This window comes from Lampris incognitus, chromosome 3 (assembly GCF_029633865.1).
Source record: "Lampris incognitus isolate fLamInc1 chromosome 3, fLamInc1.hap2, whole genome shotgun sequence".
Classification (NCBI taxonomy): Eukaryota; Metazoa; Chordata; class Actinopteri; order Lampriformes; family Lampridae; genus Lampris; species Lampris incognitus.
The window spans coordinates 52,410,128-52,435,511 of record NC_079213.1 but is presented as its reverse complement, the minus strand read 5'-3'; the positions used below and the strand labels follow the sequence as shown (position 1 = coordinate 52,435,511).

At 45.4% G+C, this 25,384-nt stretch overlaps 1 protein-coding gene across 1 annotated transcript in view; it reads right to left on the bottom strand.

Annotated features, from left to right (window-relative positions):
- slc5a9 (solute carrier family 5 member 9) overlaps window positions 1-25,384 on the bottom strand; it is a 551,736-nt gene that overhangs the window by 180,110 nt on the left and 346,242 nt on the right. Inside the window, exons 7-9 of the mRNA XM_056275631.1 lie at window positions 5,059-5,139; window positions 4,762-4,967; window positions 4,518-4,653 (exon numbers count right to left, since the gene is read on the bottom strand). Of these exons, the coding sequence (XP_056131606.1) occupies window positions 4,518-4,653; window positions 4,762-4,967; window positions 5,059-5,139 (423 nt within the window). The remainder of the gene's footprint in view (window positions 1-4,517; window positions 4,654-4,761; window positions 4,968-5,058; window positions 5,140-25,384) is intronic.

Genomic DNA, 25,384 nt, shown 5'->3' with positions numbered 1-25,384 from the left:
GGCGAACTGATGTTGGTCGAATGTGGGGGGGATAATGTATTTGATGTCAGCCAGAACCAGTCTCTCAAAGCACTTCATGGCGATGGGGGTGAGTGCTATGGGTCAGTAGTCATTCAGACATGTGGATGTTGGTTTCTTGGGGACAGGAATGATAGAGGTGGTTTTAAAGCATGCTGGGACTATGGATTGGGACAGTGAGAGGTTAAATATAGTTGTGAAGACCTCAGCCAGCTGGTTGGCACATTCCCGGAGAACCCGACCCAGATTTGTACCTGTTTCGGGCAGGCTGTTCAATATACCTGTAGTTTTAGCATGCGTCTATGCCCCCATCTGGGATAACAGATTTATTGACCATTTTCCCCTCTCTCCCTGATATAGATAGTCACTACCTGATTTTAGCTAACAATTTTAATCTCGTCCAAGACCCTGACCTTGACAGGTCTTCCTCTAGACCTCCACTTTGTGTAAAGCTGCCACAATACTGGATTTGCCAGGGTCCTGACAAAATTCCCGACCTGGCTCTCTCCATCTGGCCACGTAATCATCCCCCATATAACTGGCTCAATGATTCCTCCCTCTCCACCTCAAGCTGATGTGTGGTGAGCGTTCTACTGCAAAATGGCTGCCGCGCATCACCCAGGTGGTGCTACACATCACTTCAATGTGAAGCGCTTTGGGTGTCTAGAAAAGCACTATATAAATGTAATGATGATGATGATTATTATTTTTCACGTATGCACCAGCTTGGTTTAAGCGACCCTTGGAGGTACACCCGTCCATCTGGAAAGGCATATTCCTTTTTCTCCCATGTTCACCATTTGTATTCGAGAATTGAGTTCTTTGTCATTGACAACAGACTCATTACGTTGGATTAATAGCAGCATGTACCACAGCATTGTTATCTCAGACCATCCCCCCACATCAGTGGACAAACATTTCCCCAATTACAACTCTTCAGCTAGACAGTGGAGGCTCTCCCCACAATTACTAACCAATATGAAATATAAAAAATTATTTTCACACGAAATTTTCACACAATTGGCCGTGTCTGCGGGTGGGAAGTCGGATGTGGGTATGTGTCCTGGTCACTGCACTTGCGCCTCCTCTGGTCGGTCTGGGCGCCTGTTCAGGGGGGAGAGGAAACTGGGGGGAATAACGTGGTCCTCCCATGCGCTACGTCTCCCTGGTGAAACTCTTTACTGTCAGGTGAAAAGAAGCGGCTGGTGACTCCATATGTATCGGAGGAGACGTGGTAGTCTGCAGCCCTACCCGGATTGGCAGAGGGGGTGGAGCAGTGACGGGATAGCTCGGAAGAGTGGGTAATTGGCCGTATACAATTGGGGAGAAAAGGGGGGGGGATGAAAAAAACAAACAAACAACTGGCTTTAAAGACTCATGCTGTTCACAACTAAATACACTACATGGCCAAAAGTATCTGGACACCCAAACATCACACCCATATGTGCTTGTTAAACATCTCATTCCAAAACCATGGGCGTTACTACGGAGTTGGTTCCCTCATTGCTGCTATAACAGTCTCCACTCTTCTCAGGAGGCTTTCCACTGGATTTTTGGACATGGCTGCGTGATTCGCTCCCATCCAGCCACAATAGCTTTAGTGAGGTGGGGCACTCATGTTGGGTGAGAAGGCTTGGCTTGCAGTTGGCATTGCAGTTCAACCCAAAGATGTTTGATGAGGATGAGTTTAGGACTCTGTGTAGGCCATCCTTCTCTTCCACACCAAACTTGGCATCCCATGTCTTTATGATCCTCTTTCTGCACAGGGGCATTGGAAAGGGCCTTCCCTAAACTGTTACCACAATGTTGGAAGCACACAGTTCTTTAGAATGTGTGCTGTAGCATTGTTGCAGCTAGAAAAGCGCTATATAAAATGCAACTTGATTGATTGATTAACATTTTAAACCTCATGCCAACCCAAACCATGAAAAACAGTCCCAGACCATCATTCCTTCCCAGCAAACTTTATAGTTGGCAGTATGCATTTGGACAGGTACCGTTCTCCTGGCATCCACCAAACCCTGATTCACCCGTCACACTGGCAGATACTAATGTGTTTCCCCTGCTCCACAGTCCAATGGTGGTGCGCTTAACACCACTCCAACCGACGCTTGGCATTGCGCGTGGTGGTGATCTTGGGGTTGCGCTCAGCTGCTCGGCCATGGAAACCCATGTGATGAAGCTCCTGATGTGTGTGCTAACATTACTTCCAGAGGCAGTTTGGCACTCAGCAATGAGTGCTGCAAGCGATGACGGGTGATTTTCACGTGCTACACGCTTCAGCACTCGGCAGTCCTGTTCAGTGAGCTTGTGTGGCTTCCCGCTTCGCGGCTGAGCTGTTGTTGGTACTGGATGTTTCCACTTCACAATAACTGCACATACAGTTGACTGGTGCTGCCCTAGAAGGGCAGAAATTTGACGATCTGACTTGTTGGAAAGGTGGTATCCTATGACAGTGCCATGTTGAAAGTCACCGGGCTCTTCAGCACGACGTATACCGCTGCCAGTGTTAGTCCATGGAGCTTGCTTGGCTGTATATTTGATTTTATGCACCTTTTAGCAGTTTGTGTGGCTGAAGAAGTTAAACTCACTAATGAGACATGTGTACTTTTGGCCATGTAGTGTACTTGTGCCGAGTGGCTTTTCCATCCTCAGCAAAAAAAAAAAAAAAATCAAAATAAAGTATATGAAAAGCAATTTGAAAAAGGGACTCCTATAAAACCTCATGTCAAAGCTTTACGTACCTTATCCAAGGTCACTGCTCTTATGGAGTGATGACAATTAACTGATAAAGAACTACAACTCCTTAGTTGTGTGAGTATCAGATGCCGAAGGAATTTTTCTTTGCAGGACTGTAGGGGGCACACATACTATGCCTTACACAGCCACTGCTTTACCCTACTGCTGAGACTTGTGCGTAGACTGCAATGTCATATAACCTACCAGCTGTGAGCAGGTAAGTACAGGTACGAGATACAAGCAGTGAGCAGGTAAGTACAGGTGTGAGATACCAGCTGTGAGCAGGTAAGTACAGGTGTGAGATACCAGCAGTGAGCAGGTAAGTACAGGTGTGCGATACCAGCTGTGAGCAGTTAAGTACAGGTGTGAGATACCAGCTGTGAGCAGGTAAGTACAGGTGTGAGATACCAGCAGTGAGCAGGTAAATACACGTGTGAGATACCAGCTGTGAGCAGGTAAGTACAGGTGTGAGATACCAGCAGAGTGAGCAGGTAAGTACAGGTGTGAGATACCAGCAGTGAGCAGGTAAGTACAGGTGTAAGATACCAGCTGTGAGCAGGTAAGTACAGGTGTGAGATACCAGCTGTGAGCAGGTAAGTACAGGTGTGATATACCAGCAGTGAGCAGGTAAGTACAGGTGTGAGATACCAGCTGTGAGCAGGTAAGTACAGGTGTGAGATACCAGCAGTGAGCAGGTAAGTACAGGCGTGAGATACCAGCTGTGAGCAGGTAAGTACAGGTGTGAGATACCAGCAGTGAGCAGGTAAGTACAGGTGTGAGATACCAGCTGTGAGTAGGTAAGTACAGGTGTGAGATACCAGCTGTGAGCAGGTAAGTACAGGTTTGAGATACCAGCAGTGAGCAGGTAAGTACAGGTGTGAGATACCAGCTGTGAGCAGGTAAGTACAGGTGTGAGATACCAGCTGTGAGCAGGTAAGTACAGGTGTGAGATACCAGCTGTGAGCAGGTAAGTACAGGTGTGAGATACCAGCAGTGAGCAGGTAAGTACAGGTGTGAGATACCAGCAGTGAGCAGGTAAGTACAGGTGTGAGATGCCAGCAGTGAGCAGGTAAGTACAGGTGTGAGATACCAGCAGTGAGCAGGTAAGTGCAGGTGTGAGATAATGTGGCTAAGTAACCCTCAGGAGCAGCAGCAAGGCACAACGACTGGTACACCATATGACGCATGTAGGTAAATAAAGACAAAATGCTGTCAGAATGCGTTTGAGCTGGTCACTAAATCCAACACTACTCCACGGGTTCTTTGTTCTCGCCAACCCTTTATGGTAACCTGCCCTTAATATGTGTAGAAAACCATGAATCTGTATCTAAGGTGGATATGTAAACATCCATCCATCCATCATCCAAGCTGCTTATCCTAATTAGGGTCACGGGATGCTGGAGCCTATCCCAGCAGTCATTGGGTGGCAGGCAGGGAGACACCCTGGACAGGCCACCAGTCCTTTCACAGGGCCCACACACACACACACACACACCCCTAGGGACAATGTAGTACGGCCGAGTCACCTGACCTACATGTCTTTGGGCTGTGGGAGGAAACCGAAGCACCCGGAGGAAACCCACACAGACATGGGGAGAACATGCAAACTCCACAAAGAGCACGACCCGGGACGACCCCCAAGGTTGGACCACCCCGGGGCTCGAACCTTCTTGCCGTGAGGTGACCGTGCTAACTACTGCACCACCGTGCTGCCCCATATGTAAAAATATAGTAAAAATATTACCTTAATGTTCACTCACCAGGGAACAGTGCTCTGCTAATCATGCCTGGCATCACAATGAAAAACATTGGCAGCAACTTTAGATATCCTCCCAACACACTTCCCCCTTTGGCATGAGACAGAGACCGTGCTGATAAAGACCTCTGGACAATAACCTGGTGACAGATACAGAGAAATCATGAGATTTGGCTGAACTATGAGGCACACAGACCTCACACTGGCATAAGCACTGTAAGTTTGAGATGTATTGTTATGGTTAGCACCTGATCAGTACACCAGACCCATGTAGCTAGTACGGTAAGACCGAACACCAGACCAGGCCAGGGTAAATCCCCTGTTATGGGGTCTCTGAGCAACCGGAAAGCATCACTACGGGGAAGGTGGCAAGTAGTGTTGGCAACCGTCACTGAGGGAACAGCTAGTGGGTAGCTGGCCAAAAGGCCATCATACCAACCCACTTCAGAGAATGCTGGGAAACAGACAGAGACAGATATCACAGCAATAACATGACATCTTCACGAGTGGGAACTTTTCACTTTGCGTGTGTGTATAACTGTTACCTAAGAACATGAGTGTTAAGGCTCCTACCACCATGATCACTGTCTGAAGAGCATCCGTATATATTACTGCTGTCAAACCACCTGTACACACAAAGACATACAAAGACACACACAGAACAACCTAAAATCAGCTGAGTTGGGGAAAAAAACCTTTGCCGTTGTGTTCCAAGTGCTAATCAACTGTTGAATGAAAAAAATTCTTTGCTATTAGCACAGAATGACTTGGGCTTGAATGACCTGAGTCTTTATTATTTGCATGAGAATTTTCAAGGACCTGCACTTGGGACCTTGGGAGAAATGTTCCATCTCTCATCTAATGTTGTGTCCAGATGAACTGATTCACCTTTCTGGCATTTTCTTTGACAAGTTTCTTCTTGGGCTTTTATACTATGTGATTCAAAATAACTCGTTATTTGAGCTGAACTAGCTCTCCCATGCAAATCTGCAAAAGTAAAATTCCACAACGAACCACATGAGTTGTTGGTTAGTTGTGGAATAGGATGCAAGATGGCTCCATGAATGGCAGCCTCTGTATGGCGCTCTCTAGTACTTTGTTGGTTTTTGTTTATTCTCTGTGCATCCCGTTGCTTCAACCTGATTACTTTCACTAGAAAAGAACTCATTAACATTAGGGAGTTGACGCTAGATAGTTTTACACCAGTTTTCAGTAACACGGAAAGTTTTTTGGAGCTCTTAGTTGGAGGAACAGCGGCTCTCCATGGGAGCGCAGAGGGGGATAGTAGGCCGGTGCACTGGTGAAGCTCCGAAAGCGAGGATTTCGATTTGCACTCCCAGCGATTCACATAGAATCTCTGCTCCATGCCCAGTGAAATGGATGAGCTGCTTCTCAATGGGACGAACGGGACTTTGCGCATTCTGCTGCCCTTTGTTTCAGAAACCCGGCTCACTCAGCAAATCCACTCCAGACAGTGGATTACATCTGCCAGGCTCCGGCCCACACTGAGCGGATCGCGTAACGGCACTGGTGGGGAAAGTGAAGGGTGGAGGAATTTGCTTCTACATAATCAAGGGTTGGTGTACAGATGTCACAGTGTTACTGCAGCATGAACTTGGAGTCATTGTTCATAAACTGCGTTTTATTCACCATGGGAGTTTTCTTCATTCATCCTGGTCGGTGTTTACATCCCACCGCAGGCCAGCGTGAATGGCGCATGGCAAACCCTGGCCAACCAGATTACCAGTTTGGAACAAAAACACAAAGACTCACTTTTCATAATCTTTGCTTTAACAGAGCAAAATTAAACCACGAACTACCAAAACACAGACAGCATATTAATTGTCCCACCAGCTAAAATAACACACTGGACCACTGCTACACAATTCTTAAAGATGCATATCGCTCTCTTCCCCGGGCAGATTTTGGGCACTCTGATCACTGCTTGATTCATCTTGTTCCAACCTACAGAGAGGAACAAAAATCTGCAAAGTCTGTGATTAAAACATCGAAGAAATGGACCAGCAAAGCAAAGCAGGAACTGCAAACTGTTCAAATACACACATTGGAGGGTATTTGAAGCTGCAACTGGTCATCCGAACGAACTAACTGACTGTGACATCATACATCAGCTTTTGTGAGGACATGTTGCCTACCAAGACCTTCTGCACATACAACAAGAACAAGCCAGAGGGCGTTACAGGTAGCATAGCGGTCTATTCCGTTGCCTACCAACATGGGGATCGCTGGTTTGAATCCCCGTGTTACCTCCGGCTTGGTCGGGCGTCCCTACAGACACAATTGGTCGTGTCTGTGGGTGAGAAGCCGGGTGTGGGTATGTGTCCTGGTCGCTGCACTAGCGCCTCCTCTGATCGATCGGCACGTCTGTTCGGGGGGGGGACTGGGGGGAATAGCGTGATCCTCCCACACGCTATGTCCCTCTGGCAGAACTTCTCACTATCAGGTGAGAAGAAGCGGCTGGCGACTTCACATGTATGGGAGGAGGCATGTGGCAGTCTGCAGCCCTCCCCGGATCGGCAGAGGGGGTGGAGCAGCGACCGGGACGGCTCGGAAGAGTGGGGTAATTGGCCAAGTACAATTGGGGAGAAAAGGGGGGGAAATAAAAAAACAAAACACAGTAACAGGCCATGGTTCACAGCCAAACTAGGACAACGTTGGCAGGCCAAGCAGGATGTCTACAGCAGTGGGGATAGAGCCCTGTACAAGCAGGCCAGAAATTCACTGACAAAGGAGATGAGAGTGGTTAAAAGAAGCTACACTGAAAAGCTGAAAAACAGATGTTCAGCCAATGATCCTGTGTGGAAGGGCCTGTAAGACATCAAAACTACACAAGTCCATCTGGTGCAGTCAGAACAACTTGGAGCTGAACCTGCGCAAGACTGTGGGGGTGACAGTGGACTTAAGGATACACCTATCAGCACCGTCCTTATACATGCTCAATAACCCAGGTAAGAAAATCAAAGAAAGTTCAATCAGTTCATTTGGACATGTTTATTGACAGAAACATTTCATCACTGATGTAAGTGACCTCTTCAGTTTAAAGTGACTGCAGGTGTCCCCGCCCTTATAAACTGTACAGTTGCATAACGACCCAAACCAACGATCAGTTTCATATGCAATTAGGCCTGAACATTAACTAGATTTTAAATGGCCATGTGTACTTTTCACAGAGGATTTCGGAATGTTTGCAATCACAGCATTGTAAGATGGTGACAGATGTACTCTTAGCACCCAGTGATGGTTGGTCCCTCTTCACATAGATGGGCTCTTTGACTCCCCATTCAAACCAGTGTTCCTCCCTATCAAGGATGTGCACATCCTCATCCTTGAAATAGTGGCCACTGGCCTGCAGATGGTGTAGACTGTGGAGTCCTGGCCTGATAAGGTAGCTCTTATGTGCTCTGCCATCCTCTTCGCCAGAGTCTATTTGGTTTCCTCAATAAACAATTCATGGCAATGCTCGCAGCACTTAATAGTGTACACTATATTGCTCTGTTTGTGCCAGGGGACCCGATCCTTGGGGTGGACCAATTTCTGGCGCAGTGTTTTGGGGTTTGAAAGCATCTGAGAGGTGCTTGGAAACATGTGTTTCAATTTTGCTGACACTCCCGCCACATATGGAATCACCACTGGTTTACACTTAGACGGCTGTTGTCCTTCTCTTCTCTTCGATCGGCTGGTGCACCGTTTGGGTGTCTTCCTGACTTTAAGAAATGCCAAGTTAGGATAACCACACTTAACCAGGGCCTGTTTAATGCAGGGTTTGTGTTACTATAGTATATTAAAGGGCGTCCGGGTAGTATAGCGGTCTATTCTGTTGCCTACCAACATGGGAATTGCCAGTTCGATTCCCTGTGTTACCTCCGGCTTGGTCGGGCGTCCCTACAGACACAATTGTCCATGTCTGCGGGTGGGAAGCTGGATGTGGCTATGTGTCCTGGTCGCGCACTAGCGCCTCCTCTGGTCGGTCGGGGCGCCTGTTCAGGGGGGAGGGGAAACTGGGGGGAATAGCGTGATCCTCCTATGCGCTACGTCCCCCTGGTGAAACTCCTCACTTTCAGGTCAAAAGAAGCGGCTGGTGACTCCACATGTATTGGAGGAGGCATGTGGTAGTCTGCAGCCCTCCCCGGATCGGCAGGTGCGTGTGTGTGTGTGTGTGTGTGTGTGTGTGTGTGTGTGTGTGTGTGTGTGTGTGTGTGTGTGTGTGTGTGTGTGTGTGTGAGTGTGTGTGCAATGACCGGGATGGCTCAGAATATATTTATATAGTTTATTAAATTACTCTGTTGTTAAAATGTTCACATGACATTAAAATTGATGAAGAGTGCACAGTGACTTGTTTAGAACTTGTTTAGGAAAGTTCAGTACTTGGGACTTGACAGTCTTTACTTGGGACTTGAGTGCCAAGATTTGAGACTTGCTTGTGACCTAGCAAACAATGACTTGGTTCCATTTCTTGACTCACTACCCCCTGTAACCCAGGGGAAGGGTTTCATCAGTTTCAGTGAGAAAGTGAGCAAATACATACATATACAGATGCACTTGGACACATCATCAGTGATGCAACCTGGCTTCATCAGGTGTTTTGGGTCTTTCAATATCGGACACCCTCACCCAGGTGACCCAGCCGGGAGTGATCAAGTCCCGGCTTGTGTCCAAGTAACATGTGACCACAGATCACTCCCTCTAGAGACCACAGGTCACACCACAGCCTTCTAGAGGCCCTCCCTGCTGTCTCTGTGGTAGTTCTGATGGCCTACCTTTTTTTCAACCTCCCCAATTGTACTTGGCCAATTACCCTATTTTCAGAACCGTCCCAGTCGTTGCTCCACTCCCTCTGCTGAGCCAGGGAGGGCTGCAGATTACCACATGCTTCCACTGATACTGTGCAATCACCTGACAATGAGGAGTGTTGCCAGGGAGTGTAACACGTGGGAGGATCATGCTATTCCCCCAGTTCCCCCTCACCACTTAACAGGCACCCTGACCAACCAGAGGAGGTGCTAGTGCAGCGACCAGGATACATCCACATCTGGCTTCCCACCCGCAGACATGGCCAATTGTGTCTGTAGGGATGCCCGACCAAGGCGGAGGTAACACAGGGATTCGAATCGGTGCTCCCCATGTTGGTATTGATGGCCTTCCTTTTACATGCACCTGTGATGCCCAGAAGACTGTAGGCCTTGCAGAGAGACTGAGCTGTGAAGTCGGACTCTTCCACCAAGTCTACCTACTTGGCTCACTTCCTGCAATTGGCTTCCTCCATCCACTCCTCCCAGGGAACTGCAAACTCCAACGTGACCACATGCCTTTATGTCTTGGAGAACCACACAATGTCTGGTCTCAGGGTGGTCTCTAGCAATCAGAGCTGCTTCACTAGGTACGCCCTCACCTGACAGTCAGTTGCTGTTCCAAAGAACCCCACTGCCCTGCTACTTTGGCTGAGACTGGGGCTTCTCCCTTGCTCTGACAAAGGCAATTGCCTGCCTTGCTGGCCTGAAGCGCTTGCTCTGGTTGATGGTGCTGCAGATTGCATCAGCAATCACCATCAGCACCTGTAACCATAACTTCCTCATTCAGGCTGCTCATGGAAAGTTTCAGTTTGTTCTTGTTCCCATTCAGTGTGATGCTACTCAGGCTTTGGGGCAGGCCCAACCACCTGTGGAGGTATTGGCTGAGCTTCCTCTCAAAGAACTTGACAGTCATAGTAGGAATTTATTTTCCAGCAGAGGCCACAGGATCCAGGGGAGGACATCATGTTGGTAAATTCAGGCCTAATTTGTCCACTACTACCAGCCATGCCTCCAGCTCCTGATTTGTGGCCTTGATGGATGCAGAGTACATCAAAGTGCAATTGAAGGTCTTGCTGAGACTATTGATGGGTTTCTTGGTGACAGATGGGACTGTCTGATGTGAAGCAGAACTTTTCAGCCACCTTCCCTCTCCTCAATATAAGGGTCCTGCATTTTGCAGGCTTGAAGCACATCTAAGCCAAAGTGATGAGCCTCTTCAAGCCCAGGAGGATTTATCTGCACCCTGGCGCTGATGTTGTTGTTAATGTCAGGTCATCCATGAAGGCTCTGATGAGGGGCTGCTGGACTCCAGATTTAGTCAGAGGGCCTCTGCACATGCGCTACCTTGGTGACTTGACCAGCATGTTCATGGCCAAGGCAAAGAGGATCACTGAAATGGTGCATCCAATGATGATCCCCTTTACCTGTTGGTACCACTCAGATGTGACTGTCCCAGAGGTGACTCTCAGATTGAAAAGTATCTTTCCTAGTTGTATTATGTTTAGTATTTAGATAATGTGGGATGGGTTGTGGGAATCAGCAGGGCAATGCAAATTGATCAAGGAATGGGGTTCCCCAGATCAGGTCTCAAAACTCCTTGGCCCAATCTCAATCTCCACTCTAAACCATAAACACAAAACCCCTCACAGATTTTAATTGATGTTACTTGTGTTATCAGCAGAAACGCACGAGTGCACATGGATGCTGTAATGTCCATGATTTGTAACATGTTTTAGTAATGTTTCTGGTGTTAGTTTTAATGTTTATTGTGGTCACAAGGGGGCGCTCTAGGTTAAAGTGTCGTATATGTGAGACGTTCTTGGTCCACGTTAAGCCCGGAAGTAGCGGAGAGAGAGAGGGGCGTTAGTAGCCATGGATAGCAGATACACTAGCAGATGTACCGTTGTCGTTATGCATGAGTTTCACTAAAGATTCCAAAACGCAGCTTCATGATATTTGAGTTTTTATTTTAAAACATTACAGATGCAAGGCCTCAAAATGATATAAAAGATGCATAGATGTCTGTAAGCAATTCCCTATGCACTTGCTGGTTTTACTGCAGGACAGCCCTGAGCCCTTATTGACTAGTCCAAAGATTTACTGGGAATGCATGCCCAAGTCTGTGAGTCCATGAGTGTGGACTTTGAGATTGTGGGGTTAGATGGCTGGAATACCTGCTACAACAGGTGAACAAAATGAATGAAATGGTAAATTAGAATGCCAGCAGAACGGTGGGTCCAAAAGGACCAGTTTGAGAAACACTGTTTTAAGCAAATGTATTACAATAATAATTAGCTGGATCATTGCAAGATAATGTAATAATTGTAGGTACAATAAAAACTGTCAGTCCTCTAAAAAGCTTTGACATTTTCAGCATGAATTTGTAATTCTTAAATTTGCTTTTTTTTATCAGTGAACAGAGCCCCTTCATGAATGCAAAAGAAAACAGCATTAAAGGCATACTTTATGTCTCCTGTGTTTTATTACATAACAGTGAATGATATAATGTAGGTTTCATTAGTTTTAGAGTTCATTAATGTGTCCACAGTTTTAAGGGGTATAAGGACGGTGTGAGCAGGTGGTGTGTATTGTTTGTAGGTGTATAAGGGTCGTGTGAGCAGGTGGTATGTATTGTTTGTAGGTGTATAAGGGTCGTGCGAGCAGGTGGTATGTATTGTTTGTAGGTGTATAAGGACCGTGTGAGCAGGTGCTATGTATTGTTTGTAGGTGTATAAGGGTCGTGTGAGCAGGTGGTATGTATTGTTTGTAGGTGTATAAGTGTCGTGTGAGCAGGTGGTATGTAATGTTTGTAGGTGTATAAGGGCCGTGTGAGCAGGTGGTATGTATTGTTTGTAGGTGTATAAGGGTCGTGTGAGCAGGGGGTATATATTGTTTGTAGTTGTATAAGAGTCGTGTGAGCAGGTGGTATGTAATGTTTGTAGGTGTATAAGGGCCGTGTGAGCAGGTGGTATGTATTGTTTGTAGGTGTATAAGGACCGTGTGAGCAGGGGGTATGTATTGTTTGTAGCTGTATAAGGGTCATGTGAGCAGGTGGTATGTATTCTTTGTAGGTGTATAAGGGCCGTGTGAGCAGGGGGTATGTATTGTTTGTAGTTGTATAAGGGTCATGTGAGCAGGTGGTATGTATTGTTTGTAGGTGTATAAGGGTCGTGTGAGCAAGTGGTATGTATTGTTTGTAGGTGTATAAGGGCCGTGTGAGCAGGGGGTATGTATTGTTTGTAGTTGTATAAGGGTCGTGTGAGCAGGTTGTATGTATTGTTTGTAGGTGTATAAGGACCGTGTGAGCAGGTGGTATGTATTGTTTGTAGGTGTATAAGGGTCTTGTGAGCAGATAATATGTATTGTTTGTAGGTGTATAAGGGCCGTGTGACCAGGTAATATGTATTGTTTGTAGGTGTATAAGGACCATGTGAGCAGGTGGTACGTATTGTTTGTAGGTGTATAAGGGTCTTATCAGCAGGAAATATGTATTGCTTGTAGGTGTATAAGGACCGTGTGAGCAGGTAATATGTATTGTTTGTAGGTGTATAAGGACCACGTGAGCAGGGGGTATGTATTGTTTGTAGGTGTATAAGGGCCGTGTGAGCAGGTGGTATGTATTGTTTGTAGGTGTATAAGGACCGTGTGAGCAGGTGGTATGTATTGTTTGTAGGTGTATAAGGGTCGTGTGAGCAGTTGGTATGTATTGTTTGCAGGTGTATAAGGGTCATGTGAGCAGGTAATATGTATTGCTTGTAGGTGTATAAGGACCATGTGAGCAGGTGGTATGTATTGTTTGTAGGTGTATAAGGGTTGTGTGAGCAGGGGGTATGTATTGTTTGTAGGTGTATAAGGACCATGTGAGCAGGTGGTAGGTATTGTTTGTAGGTGTATAAGGACCGTGTGAGGAGGTGCTATGTATTGTTTGTAGGTGTATAAGGGCCATGTGAGCAGGTGCTATGTATTGTTTGTAGGTGTATAAGGACCGTGTGAGTAGTTGGTATGTATTGTTTGTAGGTGTATAAGGGCCATGTGAGCAAGGGGTATGTATAGTTTGTAGGTGTATAAGGGCCGTGTGAGCAGGGGGTATGTATAGTTTGTAGGTGTATAAGGACCGTGTGAGCAGGGGGTATGTATTGTTTGTAGGTGTATAAGGGCCGTGTGAGCAGGGGGTATGTATTCTTTGTAGGTGAAAAGGGCCGTGTGAGCAGCTGCTATGTATTGTTTGTAGGTGTATAAGGGTCTTATCAGCAGGTAATATGTATTGCTTGTAGGTGTATAAGGACCGTGTGAGCAGGGGGTATGTATTGTTTGTAGGTGTATAAGGACCGTGGGAGCAGGTGCTATGTATTGTTTGTAGGTGTATAAGGACTGTGTGAGCAGGTGGTATGTATTGTTTGTAGGTGTATAAGGGTCTTGTCTGCAGGTAATATGTATTGTTTGTAGGTGTATAAGGGCCATGTGAGAAGGCTGTATGTATTGTTTATAGGTGTATAAGGGTCTTGTCAGCAGGTGGTATGTATTGTTTGTAGGTGTATAAGGGTTGTGTGAGCAGGTGGTATGTATTGTTTGTAGGTGTATAAGGGTCTTGTTTGTAGGTGTATAAGGGTCGTGTGAGCAGGGGGTATGTATTGTTTGTAGGTGTATAAGGGCCATGTGAGCAGGTGGTATGTATTCTTTGTAGGTGTATAAGGGTCGTGTGAAAAGGTAATATGTATTGTTTGTAGGTGTATAAGGGTTGTGTGAGCAGATGCTATGTATTGTTTGTAGGTGTATAAGGACCATGTGAGCAGGTGCTATGTATTGTTTGTAGGTGTATAAGGACCGTGTGAGCAGGTGGTATGTATTGTTTGTAGGTGTATAAGGGTCGTGTGAGCAGGGGGTATGTATTGTTTGTAGGTGTATAAGGGTCGTGTGAGCAGGTGGTATTTATTGTTTGTAGGTGTATAAGGGCCGTGTGAGCAGGTGGTATGTATTGTTTGTACGTGTATAAGGGCAGTGTGAGCAGGTGCTATGTATTGTTTGTAGGTGTATGAGGTCCGTGTGAGCAGGTAATATGTATTGCTTGTAGGTGTATAAGGGCCGTGTGAGCAGGGGGTATGTATTGTTTGTAGGTGTATAAGGGCCGTGTGAGCAGGTGGTATGTATTGTTTGTAGGTGTATAAGGACCGTGTGAGCAGGTGGTATGTATTGTTTGTAGGTGTATAAGGGTCTTGTGAGCAGGAAATATGTATTGTTTGTAGGTGTATAAGGGCCGTGTGAGCAGGTGGTACGTATTGTTTGTAGGTGTATAAAGGTCTTATCAGCAGGTAATATGTATTGCTTGTAGGTGTATAAGGACCGTGTGAGCAGGGGGTATGTATTGTCTGTAGGTGTACAAGGGTTGTGTGAGCAGATGCTATGTATTGTTTGTAGGTGTATAAGGACCGTGTGAGCAGGCTGTATGTATTGTTTGTAGGTGTATAAGGACCATGTGAGCAGGTGGTATGTATTGTTTGTAGGTGTATAAGGACCGTGTGAGCAGGTGGTATTTATTGTTTGTAGGTGTATAAGGACCGTGTGAGCAGGTGCTATGTATTGTTTGTAGGTGTATAAGGGCCGTGTGAGCAGGGGGTATGTATTGTTGTAGGTGTATAAGGGTCTTGTTTGTAGGTGTATGAGGGTCTTGTCAGCAGGTAATGTGTATTGTCTGTAGGTGTATAAGGGTTGTGTGAGCAGATGCTATGTATTGTTTGTAGGTGTATAAGGACCGTGTGAGCAGGTGGTACGTATTGTTTGTGGGTGTATAGGGACCGTGTCAGCAGGTGGTATGTATTGTTTGTAGGTGTATAAGGACCATGTGAGCAGGTGGTATGTATTGTTTGTAGGTGTATAAGGGTCGTGTGAGCAGGGGGTATGTATTGTTTGTAGCTGTATAAGGGTCATGTGAGCAGGTGGTATGTATTCTTTGTAGGTGTATAAGGGCCGTGTGAGCAGGGGGTATGTATTGTTTGTAGTTGTATAAGGGTCATGTGAGCAGGTGGTATGTATTGTTTGTAGGTGTATAAGGGTCGTGTGAGCAAGTGGTATGTATTGTTTGTAGGTGTATAAGGGCCGTGTGAGCAGGGGGTATGTATTGTTTGTAGTTGTATAAGGGTCGTGTGAGCAGGTTGTATGTATTGTTTGTAGGTGTATAAGGACCGTGTGAGCAGGTGGTATGTATTGTTTGTAGGTGTATAAGGGCCGTGTGAGCAGGGGGTATGTATTGTTTGTAGGTGTATAAGGGTTGTGTGAGCAGGGGGTATGTATTGTTTGTAGGTGTATAAGGACCATGTGAGCAGGTGGTAGGTATTGTTTGTAGGTGTATAAGGACCGTGTGAGGAGGTGCTATGTATTGTTTGTAGGTGTATAAGGGCCATGTGAGCAGGTGCTATGTATTGTTTGTAGGTGTATAAGGACCGTGTGAGTAGTTGGTATGTATTGTTTGTAGGTGTATAAGGGCCATGTGAGCAGGGGGTATGTATAGTTTGTAGGTGTATAAGGGCCGTGTGAGCAGGGGGTATGTATAGTTTGTAGGTGTATAAGGACCGTGTGAGCAGGGGGTATGTATTGTTTGTAGGTGTATAAGGGCCGTGTGAGCAGGGGGTATGTATTCTTTGTAGGTGTATAAGGACCGTGTGAGCAGGTGGTATGTATTGTTTGTAGGTGTATAAGGGTCGTGTGAGCAGTTGGTATGTATTGATTGCAGGTGTGTAAGGGTCATGTGAGCAGGTAATATGTGTTGCTTGTAGGTGTATAAGGACCATGTGAGCAGGTGGTATGTATTGTTTGTAGGTGTATAAGGGTTGTGTGAGCAGGGGGTATGTATTGTTTGTAGGTGTATAAGGACCATGTGAGCAGGTGGTAGGTATTGTTTGTAGGTGTATAAGGACCGTGTGAGGAGGTGCTATGTATTGTTTGTAGGTGTATAAGGGCCATGTGAGCAGGTGCTATGTATTGTTTGTAGGTGTATAAGGACCGTGTGAGTAGTTGGTATGTATTGTTTGTAGGTGTATAAGGGCCATGTGAGCAGGGGGTATGTATAGTTTGTAGGTGTATAAGGGCCGTGTGAGCAGGGGGTATGTATAGTTTGCAGGTGTATAAGGACCGTGTGAGCAGGGGGTATGTATTGTTTGTAGGTGTATAAGGGCCGTGTGAGCAGGGGGTATGTATTCTTTGTAGGTGAAAAGGGCCGTGTGAGCAGCTGCTATGTATTGTTTGTAGGTGTATAAGGGTCTTATCAGCAGGTAATATGTATTGCTTGTAGGTGTATAAGGACCGTGTGAGCAGGGGGTATGTATTGTTTGTAGGTGTATAAGGACCGTGGGAGCAGGTGCTATGTATTGTTTGTAGGTGTATAAGGACTGTGTGAGCAGGTGGTATGTATTGTTTGTAGGTGTATAAGGGTCTTGTCTGCAGGTAATATGTATTGTTTGTAGGTGTATAAGGGCCATGTGAGAAGGCTGTATGTATTGTTTATAGGTGTATAAGGGTCTTGTCAGCAGGTGGTATGTATTGTTTGTAGGTGTATAAGGGTTGTGTGAGCAGGTGGTATGTATTGTTTGTAGGTGTATAAGGGTCTTGTTTGTAGGTGTATAAGGGTCGTGTGAGCAGGGGGTATGTATTGTTTGTAGGTGTATAAGGGCCATGTGAGCAGGTGGTATGTATTCTTTGTAGGTGTATAAGGGTCGTGTGAAAAGGTAATATGTATTGTTTGTAGGTGTATAAGGGTTGTGTGAGCAGATGCTATGTATTGTTTGTAGGTGTATAAGGACCATGTGAGCAGGTGCTATGTATTGTTTGTAGGTGTATAAGGACCGTGTGAGCAGGTGGTATGTATTGTTTGTAGGTGTATAAGGGTCGTGTGAGCAGGGGGTATGTATTGTTTGTAGGTGTATAAGGGTCGTGTGAGCAGGTGGTATTTATTGTTTGTAGGTGTATAAGGGCCGTGTGAGCAGGTGGTATGTATTGTTTGTACGTGTATAAGGGCAGTGTGAGCAGGTGCTATGTATTGTTTGTAGGTGTATGAGGTCCGTGTGAGCAGGTAATATGTATTGCTTGTAGGTGTATAAGGGCCGTGTGAGCAGGGGGTATGTATTGTTTGTAGGTGTATAAGGGCCGTGTGAGCAGGTGGTATGTATTGTTTGTAGGTGTATAAGGACCGTGTGAGCAGGTGGTATGTATTGTTTGTAGGTGTATAAGGGTCTTGTGAGCAGGAAATATGTATTGTTTGTAGGTGTATAAGGGCCGTGTGAGCAGGTGGTACGTATTGTTTGTAGGTGTATAAAGGTCTTATCAGCAGGTAATATGTATTGCTTGTAGGTGTATAAGGACCGTGTGAGCAGGGGGTATGTATTGTCTGTAGGTGTACAAGGGTTGTGTGAGCAGATGCTATGTATTGTTTGTAGGTGTATAAGGACCGTGTGAGCAGGTGGTATTTATTGTTTGTAGGTGTATAAGGACCGTGTGAGCAGGTGCTATGTATTGTTTGTAGGTGTATAAGGGCCGTGTGAGCAGGGGGTATGTATTGTTTGTAGGTGTATAAGGGTCTTGTGAGCAGGGGGTATGTATTGTTTGTAGGTGTATAAGGGTCTTGTTTGTAGGTGTATGAGGGTCTTGTCAGCAGGTAATGTGTATTGTCTGTAGGTGTATAAGGGTTGTGTGAGCAGATGCTATGTATTGTTTGTAGGTGTATAAGGACCGTGTGAGCAGGTGGTACGTATTGTTTGTGGGTGTATAAGGACCGTGTCAGCAGGTGGTATGTATTGTTTGTAGGTGTATAAGGACCATGTGAGCAGGTGGTAGGTATTGTTTGTAGGTGTATAAGGACCGTGTGAGGAGGTGCTATGTATTGTTTGTAGGTGTATAAGGGCCATGTGAGCAGGTGCTATGTATTGTTTGTAGGTGTATAAGGACCGTGTGAGTAGTTGGTATGTATTGTTTGTAGGTGTATAAGGGCCATGTGAGCAGGGGGTATGTATAGTTTGTAGGTGTATAAGGGCCGTGTGAGCAGGGGGTCTGTATTGTTTGTAGGTGTATAAGGGCCGTGTGAGCAGGGGGTATGTATTCTTTGTAGGTGAAAAGGGCCGTGTGAGCAGCTGCTATGTATTGCTTGTAGGTGTATAAGGACCGTGTGAGCAGGGGGTATGTATTGTTTGTAGGCGTATAAGGACCGTGGGAGCAGGTGCTATGTATTGTTTGTAGGTGTATAAGGACTGTGTGAGCAGGTGGTATGTATTGTTTGTAGGTGTATAAGGGTCGTGTGAGCAGGTGGTATGTATTGTTTGTAGGTGTATAAGCGTCGTGTGAGCAGGTGGTATGTAATGTTTGTAGGTGTATAAGGGCCGTGTGAGCAGGTGGTATGTATTGTTTGTAGGTGTATAAGGGTCGTGTGAGCAGGGGGTATATATTGTTTGTAGTTGTATAAGGGTCGTGTGAGCAGGTGGTATGTAATGTTTGTAGGTGTATAAGGGCCGTGTGAGCAGGTGGTATGTATTGTTTGTAGGTGTATAAGGACCGTGTGAGCAGGTGGTGTGTATTGTTTGTAGGTGTATAAGGGTCGTGTGAGCAGGTGGTATGGATTGTTTGTAGGTGCATAAGGGCCATGTGAGCAGGTGGTATGTATTGTTTGTAGGTGTATAAGGACCATGTGAGCAGGTGGTATGTATTGTTTGTAGGTGTATAAGAGTCGTGTGAGCAGGGGGTATGTATTGTTTGTAGCTGTATAAGGGTCATGTGAGCAGGTGGTATGTATTCTTTGTAGGTGTATAAGGGCCGTGTGAGCAGGGGGTATGTATTGTTTGTAGTTGTATAAGGGTCATGTGAGCAGGTGGTATGTATTGTTTGTAGGTGTATAAGGGTCGTGTGAGCAAGTGGTATGTATTGTTTGTAGGTGTATAAGGGCCGTGTGAGCAGGGGGTATGTATTGTTTGTAGTTGTATAAGGGTCGTGTGAGCAGGTTGTATGTATTGTTTGTAGGTGTATAAGGACCGTGTGAGCAGGTGGTATGTATTGTTTGTAGGTGTATAAGGGTCTTGTGAGCAGATAATATGTATTGTTTGTAGGTGTATAAGGGCCGTGTGACCAGGTAATATGTATTGTTTGTAGGTGTATAAGGACCATGTGAGCAGGTGGTACGTATTGTTTGTAGGTGTATAAGGGTCTTATCAGCAGGAAATATGTATTGCTTGTAGGTGTATAAGGACCGTGTGAGCAGGTAATATGTATTGTTTGTAGGTGTATAAGGACCACGTGAGCAGGGGGTATGTATTGTTTGTAGGTGTATAAGGGCCGTGTGAGCAGGTGGTATGTATTGTTTGTAGGTGTATAAGGACCGTGTGAGCAGGTGGTATGTATTGTTTGTAGGTGTATAAGGGTCGTGTGAGCAGTTGGTATGTATTGTTTGCAGGTGTATAAGGGTCATGTGAGCAGGTAATATGTATTGCTTGTAGGTGTATAAGGACCATGTGAGCAGGTGGTATGTATTGTTTGTAGGTGTATAAGGGTTGTGTGAGCAGGGGGTATGTATTGTTTGTAGGTGTATAAGGACCATGTGAGCAGGTGATATGTATTGTTTGTAGGTGTATAAGGACCGTGTGAGGAGGTGCTATGTATTGTTTGTAGGTGTATAAGGGCCATGTGAGCAGGTGCTATGTATTGTTTGTAGGTGTATAAGGACCGTGTGAGTAGTTGGTATGTATTGTTTGTAGGTGTATAAGGGCCATGTGAGCAGGGGGTATGTATAGTTTGTAGGTGTATAAGGGCCGTGTGAGCAGGGGGTATGTATAGTTTGTAGGTGTATAAGGACCGTGTGAGCAGGGGGTATGTATTGTTTGTAGGTGTATAAGGGCCGTGTGAGCAGGGGGTATGTATTCTTTGTAGGTGAAAAGGGCCGTGTGAGCAGCTGCTATGTATTGTTTGTAGGTGTATAAGGGTCTTATCAGCAGGTAATATGTATTGCTTGTAGGTGTATAAGGACCGTGTGAGCAGGGGGTATGTATTGTTTGTAGGTGTATAAGGACCGTGGGAGCAGGTGCTATGTATTGTTTGTAGGTGTATAAGGACTGTGTGAGCAGGTGGTATGTATTGTTTGTAGGTGTATAAGGGTCTTGTCTGCAGGTAATATATATTGTTTGTAGGTGTATAAGGGCCATGTGAGAAGGCTGTATGTATTGTTTATAGGTGTATAAGGGTCTTGTCAGCAGGTGGTATGTATTGTTTGTAGGTGTATAAGGGTTGTGTGAGCAGGTGGTATGTATTGTTTGTAGGTGTATAAGGGTCTTGTTTGTAGGTGTATAAGGGTCGTGTGAGCAGGGGGTATGTATTGTTTGTAGGTGTATAAGGGCCGTGTGAGCAGGTGGTATGTATTCTTTGTAGGTGTATAAGGGTCGTGTGAAAAGGTAATATGTATTGTTTGTAGGTGTATAAGGGTTGTGTGAGCAGATGCTATGTATTGTTTGTAGGTGTATAAGGACCATGTGAGCAGGTGCTATGTATTGTTTGTAGGTGTATAAGGACCGTGTGAGCAGGTGGTATGTATTGTTTGTAGGTGTATAAGGGTCGTGTGAGCAGGGGGTATGTATTGTTTGTAGGTGTATAAGGGTCGTGTGAGCAGGTGGTATTTATTGTTTGTAGGTGTATAAGGGCCGTGTGAGCAGGTGGTATGTATTGTTTGTACGTGTATAAGGGCAGTGTGAGCAGGTGCTATGTATTGTTTGTAGGTGTATGAGGTCCGTGTGAGCAGGTAATATGTATTGCTTGTAGGTGTATAAGGGCCGTGTGAGCAGGGGGTATGTATTGTTTGTAGGTGTATAAGGGCCGTGTGAGCAGGTGGTATGTATTGTTTGTAGGTGTATAAGGACCGTGTGAGCAGGTGGTATGTATTGTTTGTAGGTGTATAAGGGTCTTGTGAGCAGGAAATATGTATTGTTTGTAGGTGTATAAGGGCCGTGTGAGCAGGTGGTACGTATTGTTTGTAGGTGTATAAAGGTCTTATCAGCAGGTAATATGTATTGCTTGTAGGTGTATAAGGACCGTGTGAGCAGGGGGTATGTATTGTCTGTAGGTGTACAAGGGTTGTGTGAGCAGATGCTATGTATTGTTTGTAGGTGTATAAGGACCGTGTGAGCAGGCTGTATGTATTGTTTGTAGGTGTATAAGGACCATGTGAGCAGGTGGTATGTATTGTTTGTAGGTGTATAAGGACCGTGTGAGCAGGTGGTATTTATTGTTTGTAGGTGTATAAGGACCGTGTGAGCAGGTGCTATGTATTGTTTGTAGGTGTATAAGGGCCGTGTGAGCAGGGGGTATGTATTGTTTGTAGGTGTATAAGGGTCTTGTTTGTAGGTGTATGAGGGTCTTGTCAGCAGGTAATGTGTATTGTCTGTAGGTGTATAAGGGTTGTGTGAGCAGATGCTATGTATTGTTTGTAGGTGTATAAGGACCGTGTGAGCAGGTGATACGTATTGTTTGTGGGTGTATAAGGACCGTGTCAGCAGGTGGTATGTATTGTTTGTAGGTGTATAAGGACCATGTGAGCAGGTGGTATGTATTGTTTGTAGGTGTATAAGGGTCGTGTGAGCAGGGGGTATGTATTGTTTGTAGCTGTATAAGGGTCATGTGAGCAGGTGGTATGTATTCTTTGTAGGTGTATAAGGGCCGTGTGAGCAGGGGGTATGTATTGTTTGTAGTTGTATAAGGGTCATGTGAGCAGGTGGTATGTATTGTTTGTAGGTGTATAAGGGTCGTGTGAGCAAGTGGTATGTATTGTTTGTAGGTGTATAAGGGCCGTGTGAGCAGGGGGTATGTATTGTTTGTAGTTGTATAAGGGTCGTGTGAGCAGGTTGTATGTATTGTTTGTAGGTGTATAAGGACCGTGTGAGCAGGTGGTATGTATTGTTTGTAGGTGTATAAGGGCCGTGTGAGCAGGGGGTATGTATTGTTTGTAGGTGTATAAGGGTTGTGTGAGCAGGGGGTATGTATTGTTTGTAGGTGTATAAGGACCATGTGAGCAGGTGGTAGGTATTGTTTGTAGGTGTATAAGGACCGTGTGAGGAGGTGCTATGTATTGTTTGTAGGTGTATAAGGGCCATGTGAGCAGGTGCTATGTATTGTTTGTAGGTGTATAAGGACCGTGTGAGTAGTTGGTATGTATTGTTTGTAGGTGTATAAGGGCCATGTGAGCAGGGGGTATGTATAGTTTGTAGGTGTATAAGGGCCGTGTGAGCAGGGGGTATGTATAGTTTGTAGGTGTATAAGGACCGTGTGAGCAGGGGGTATGTATTGTTTGTAGGTGTATAAGGGCCGTGTGAGCAGGGGGTATGTATTCTTTGTAGGTGTATAAGGACCGTGTGAGCAGTTGGTATGTATTGTTTGTAGGTGTATAAGGGTCGTGTGAGCAGTTGGTATGTATTGTTTGCAGGTGTATAAGGGTCATGTGAGCAGGTAATATGTATTGCTTGTAGGTGTATAAGGACCATGTGAGCAGGTGGTATGTATTGTTTGTAGGTGTATAAGGGTTGTGTGAGCAGGGGGTATGTATTGTTTGTAGGTGTATAAGGACCATGTGAGCAGGTGGTAGGTATTGTTTGTAGGTGTATAAGGACCGTGTGAGTAGTTGGTATGTATTGTTTGTAGGTGTATAAGGGCCATGTGAGCAGGGGGTATGTATAGTTTGTAGGTGTATAAGGGCCGTGTGAGCAGGGGGTATGTATAGTTTGTAGGTGTATAAGGACCGTGTGAGCAGGGGGTATGTATTGTTTGTAGGTGTATAAGGGCCGTGTGAGCAGGGGGTATGTATTCTTTGTAGGTGAAAAGGGCCGTGTGAGCAGCTGCTATGTATTGTTTGTAGGTGTATAAGGGTCTTATCAGCAGGTAATATGTATTGCTTGTAGGTGTATAAGGACCGTGTGAGCAGGGGGTATGTATTGTTTGTAGGTGTATAAGGACCGTGGGAGCAGGTGCTATGTATTGTTTGTAGGTGTATAAGGACTGTGTGAGCAGGTGGTATGTATTGTTTGTAGGTGTATAAGGGTCTTGTCTGCAGGTAATATGTATTGTTTGTAGGTGTATAAGGGCCATGTGAGAAGGCTGTATGTATTGTTTATAGGTGTATAAGGGTCTTGTCAGCAGGTGGTATGTATTGTTTGTAGGTGTATAAGGGTTGTGTGAGCAGGTGGTATGTATTGTTTGTAGGTGTATAAGGGTCTTGTTTGTAGGTGTATAAGGGTCGTGTGAGCAGGGGGTATGTATTGTTTGTAGGTGTATAAGGGCCATGTGAGCAGGTGGTATGTATTCTTTGTAGGTGTATAAGGGTCGTGTGAAAAGGTAATATGTATTGTTTGTAGGTGTATAAGGGTTGTGTGAGCAGATGCTATGTATTGTTTGTAGGTGTATAAGGACCATGTGAGCAGGTGCTATGTATTGTTTGTAGGTGTATAAGGACCGTGTGAGCAGGTGGTATGTATTGTTTGTAGGTGTATAAGGGTCGTGTGAGCAGGGGGTATGTATTGTTTGTAGGTGTATAAGGGTCGTGTGAGCAGGTGGTATTTATTGTTTGTAGGTGTATAAGGGCCGTGTGAGCAGGTGGTATGTATTGTTTGTACGTGTATAAGGGCAGTGTGAGCAGGTGCTATGTATTGTTTGTAGGTGTATGAGGTCCGTGTGAGCAGGTAATATGTATTGCTTGTAGGTGTATAAGGGCCGTGTGAGCAGGGGGTATGTATTGTTTGTAGGTGTATAAGGGCCGTGTGAGCAGGTGGTATGTATTGTTTGTAGGTGTATAAGGACCGTGTGAGCAGGTGGTATGTATTGTTTGTAGGTGTATAAGGGTCTTGTGAGCAGGAAATATGTATTGTTTGTAGGTGTATAAGGGCCGTGTGAGCAGGTGGTACGTATTGTTTGTAGGTGTATAAAGGTCTTATCAGCAGGTAATATGTATTGCTTGTAGGTGTATAAGGACCGTGTGAGCAGGGGGTATGTATTGTCTGTAGGTGTACAAGGGTTGTGTGATCAGATGCTATGTATTGTTTGTAGGTGTATAAGGACCGTGTGAGCAGGCTGTATGTATTGTTTGTAGGTGTATAAGGACCATGTGAGCAGGTGGTATGTATTGTTTGTAGGTGTATAAGGACCGTGTGAGCAGGTGGTATTTATTGTTTGTAGGTGTATAAGGACCGTGTGAGCAGGTGCTATGTATTGTTTGTAGGTGTATAAGGGCCGTGTGAGCAGGGGGTATGTATTGTTTGTAGGTGTATAAGGGTCTTGTTTGTAGGTGTATGAGGGTCTTGTCAGCAGGTAATGTGTATTGTCTGTAGGTGTATAAGGGTTGTGTGAGCAGATGCTATGTATTGTTTGTAGGTGTATAAGGACCGTGTGAGCAGGTGGTACGTATTGTTTGTGGGTGTATAAGGACCGTGTCAGCAGGTGGTATGTATTGTTTGTAGGTGTATAAGGACCGTGTGAGCAGGTGGTATGTATTGTTTGTAGGTGTATAAGGGTCTTGTGAGCAGGAAATATGTATTGTTTGTAGGTGTATAAGGGCCGTGTGAGCAGGTAATATGTATTGTTTGTAGGTGTATAAGGACCATGTGAGCAGGTGGTACGTATTGTTTGTAGGTGTATAAAGGTCTTATCAGCAGGTAATATGTATTGCTTGTAGGTGTATAAGGACCGTGTGAGCAGGGGGTATGTATTGTCTGTAGGTGTATAAGGGTTGTGTGAGCAGGGGGTATGTATTGTTTGTAGGTGTATAAGGACCATGTGAGCAGGTGGTAGGTATTGTTTGTAGGTGTATAAGGACCGTGTGAGGAGGTGCTATGTATTGTTTGTAGGTGTATAAGGGCCATGTGAGCAGGTGCTATGTATTGTTTGTAGGTGTATAAGGACCGTGTGAGTAGTTGGTATGTATTGTTTGTAGGTGTATAAGGGCCATGTGAGCAGGGGGTATGTATAGTTTGTAGGTGTATAAGGGCCGTGTGAGCAGGGGGTATGTATAGTTTGTAGGTGTATAAGGACCGTGTGAGCAGGGGGTATGTATTGTTTG